The 2,912-nt window shown below is 49.0% G+C and overlaps 1 protein-coding gene across 1 annotated transcript; it reads right to left on the bottom strand.

The window, feature by feature from the left end:
• Positions 1 to 245: 245 nt before the first annotated feature.
• On the bottom strand, positions 246 to 1,211 carry LOC140265274 (olfactory receptor 14J1-like). Its single transcript, XM_072361185.1, has one exon. It carries the CDS (start codon positions 1,209 to 1,211, stop codon positions 246 to 248), a length of 966 nt encoding a protein of 321 aa, XP_072217286.1.
• Positions 1,212 to 2,912: the final 1,701 nt, after the last annotated feature.

Here is a 2,912-nt window from a genome sequence, read left to right on the forward strand (position 1 = left end):
CTGTAAGGTTCACAGAGAGCCTGGTTCATTATGTACAGTGTGTATGGGCTACACTAGAAAGATACAAACTGAGTAGGAATTGATTTGACTAATATATATATATAAAGAAAAATAATGAATTACACATATATATGATATCTAAGGTTCATTCCAACTCACACTATACTATGATAATATGATGATACTATGATATAAAATGAATAGAACAATCAATAAAAGAAAGCTTGATTCAGAAAGAAGCTGCATTACATGTTATGAATCTGAAAACATGGGCAGTTCACTGCTTTTGAAACATATCTGGTCATCACTTTCCTCACTGCATCCTTGACCTCTCGGTTCCTCATGCTGTAGATGAGGGGGTTCAGTGTTGGAGGTACCACTGAGTACAGAAGTGCCACCGTCAGGTCTATGGATGGGGAGGAAATGGAGGGGGGCTTCAGGTAGGCAAAAAAGGCAGTGATGAGAAACAGGGAGACCACGGCCAGGTGAGGGAGGCACGTGGAGAAGGCTTTGTGCCGTCCCTGCTCAGAGGGCATCCTCAGCACGGCCATGAAGATCTGCACATAGGACACAACCATGAAAACAAAGCACCCAAAAGATAAAGTGGTACTAAAAATGATAACCGCAACTTCCCTGAGATTTGATTCTGAGCAGGAGAGCTTGAGAATCTGGGGGATTTCACAGAAAAACTGGTTGACAACATTCCCTTGGCAGAGAGGCAGTGAAAACGTACTGGCAGTGTGCAGCAGGGAATTGAGAACCCCAGCGCCCCAGGCAGCTGCTGCCATGGTGGCACAAGCTCTGCTGTCCATCAAGGTCCCGTAGTGCAGGGGCTTGCAGATGGCAACGTAGCGGTCATAGGACATGATGGTGAGAAGGGAAAACTCTGCTGAGAGGAAGAAGAGAAAGAAAAAGAGCTGTGCAGCACATCCTGCGTAGGAGATGGCCCTGGTGTCCCAGAGGGCGTTGGCCATGGCTTTGGGGAGAGTGGTGGAGATGCAGCCCAGGTCGAGGAGGGCCAGGTTGAGCAGGAAGAAGTACATGGGGGTGTGCAGGCGCTGGTCGCAGGCTACGGCTGTGCTGATGAGGCTGTTGCCCAGGAGGGCAGCCAGGTAGATGCCCAGCAAGAGCCAGAAGTGCAGGAGCTGCAGCTGCCGCGTGTCTGCCAACGGCAGCAGGAGGAACTCGCTGATGGAGCTGCTGTTGGACATCTGCTGTTCCTGGTCTTGGAGTCCTGCTCAGAGTGCAGAAGATAATGACAAGTCCAGACCCTTCTCAGACACACTCCTCTTGATATAATATAATAATTTTCCTTTTCTTTTGGAAAATGATCATTTAACTCCAGAACTGGAATATATTTTCATGAATTTCACCATCCCCTAAGGAGTAGAATTTTAGGGAGCTCTTACTTTCTTCTCATGTCCTAATTATATTACAGCCACCTGGATATTTTCCTCTTTACTGCAGCTGCTCTTTGAGACCCCAGCCCCAGCATCTGTGCACTTCAAATCGTCTCACAGAAATCAGCCTGTTTACATGACAAGTGAACTAATTATGTCTGCAGAAAACAACTATCGCTGAAACTGACTGTATCCTTTTAGGAATGAGAGGCTGAAAGCACAACCTGTGTGACTGTCCACAACATAACCAATGCATGGGGAGCTCCCGAAACTGGATAGTCTCAGATCTGTGTTCAAAGCTGACAGCCCCTATTAGATTTCTGCCCCTAATCCTCTCCCCTACACTCAGAACAGGAAATGGAAAATCCCTGCCTTGATATTCCTCTTGCAAAGCACCCGCACAAACATATTGTTGAGCAGTGGAGCTGTGATCCCCCTGCCCCAGGCAGCAACTGTGGAAGCAGAAGCCCTGCCGGGGCGCTCCTTCTTCCCACACATCTCTCTGCAGTGTCTAGGGCAGCTCCCTGGGCCACCTGCAGCCCCGTCTGCACTAACTGTAGGCATGCTGGGTCACACAGATTTTAGGGCTGTGCTCTAACAGTGCAGCATGGAAGCCCTCAGCTGGAGCAGAAGGCTTTTTCCACAGTAAAGAAACATGCAGTGACTGCAGCCAGATCTGTTATGGCATGTCCCTGATTAAGTTAACCCTCTATGAAAAGCAGCTGCACGGTCTACAGTGAGACTTACCGTGTCGTGATCTGTGTGCAACGCTCCTGCAGTGAGCTCACAGCCCGCTCACACCTCACACATCCTGTAAGCTCTCTTCCCTTTGTCTCCTCTCCTTCTATCAACTGCCAGCTCTGCTGTGCACATGAGCTGCTCCTGGGCACAGCTGTCTCACTGCAGCTCTGCCCACTTGTTTGATCTCCCTGTGTCCCAGGAGCCCAGCCCAGCTGAGCATCAGAGGATGTCATTTTTATCCTTCCCACTCATCTCCCCTGAGATGTCTCTGCATCTTCATGGCCAACAGCATCAGGACTGTACTTTGAAATCTGATGAATTATACACCAGATGCACCAAACTCCCTAGGTGCAAGACTCTACACTTACTTTTGTTAAACCTCATCTGGTTTCTTACTACCCAGCTCTTCAGCCTGTCCAGGTCTTGCTGAACGGCAGCACACCCTTCAGGCGTGTCAGCCAATCCTCCCAATTTCGTTTCATCAGCAGTCTTGATGTGTGTGGCCACTATTCCCTTGTCAAGTTTGCTGATAAAGATGTTGAACAAGACTGGACCCAGCCCTGACCCCTGGGGAACACCGCTAGTTACAAGTCACCAACCAGACTGCACCGCCAACGATGACCCTCTGTGCTCTGCCAGTCAGACAGTTCTCACCCCCCCTCACTGTCCACTCATCTATCCCACACTTTCTCAGCTTTGTTCTATGGATGTCATGGGGGACAGTATCAAATGCCTTGATGAAATCAAGGTAGACAACATCCACTGCTCTCA

The sequence above is a fragment of the Excalfactoria chinensis genome, unplaced genomic scaffold, assembly GCF_039878825.1.
Source record: "Excalfactoria chinensis isolate bCotChi1 unplaced genomic scaffold, bCotChi1.hap2 Scaffold_82, whole genome shotgun sequence".
Lineage (NCBI taxonomy): Eukaryota > Metazoa > Chordata > Aves > Galliformes > Phasianidae > Excalfactoria > Excalfactoria chinensis.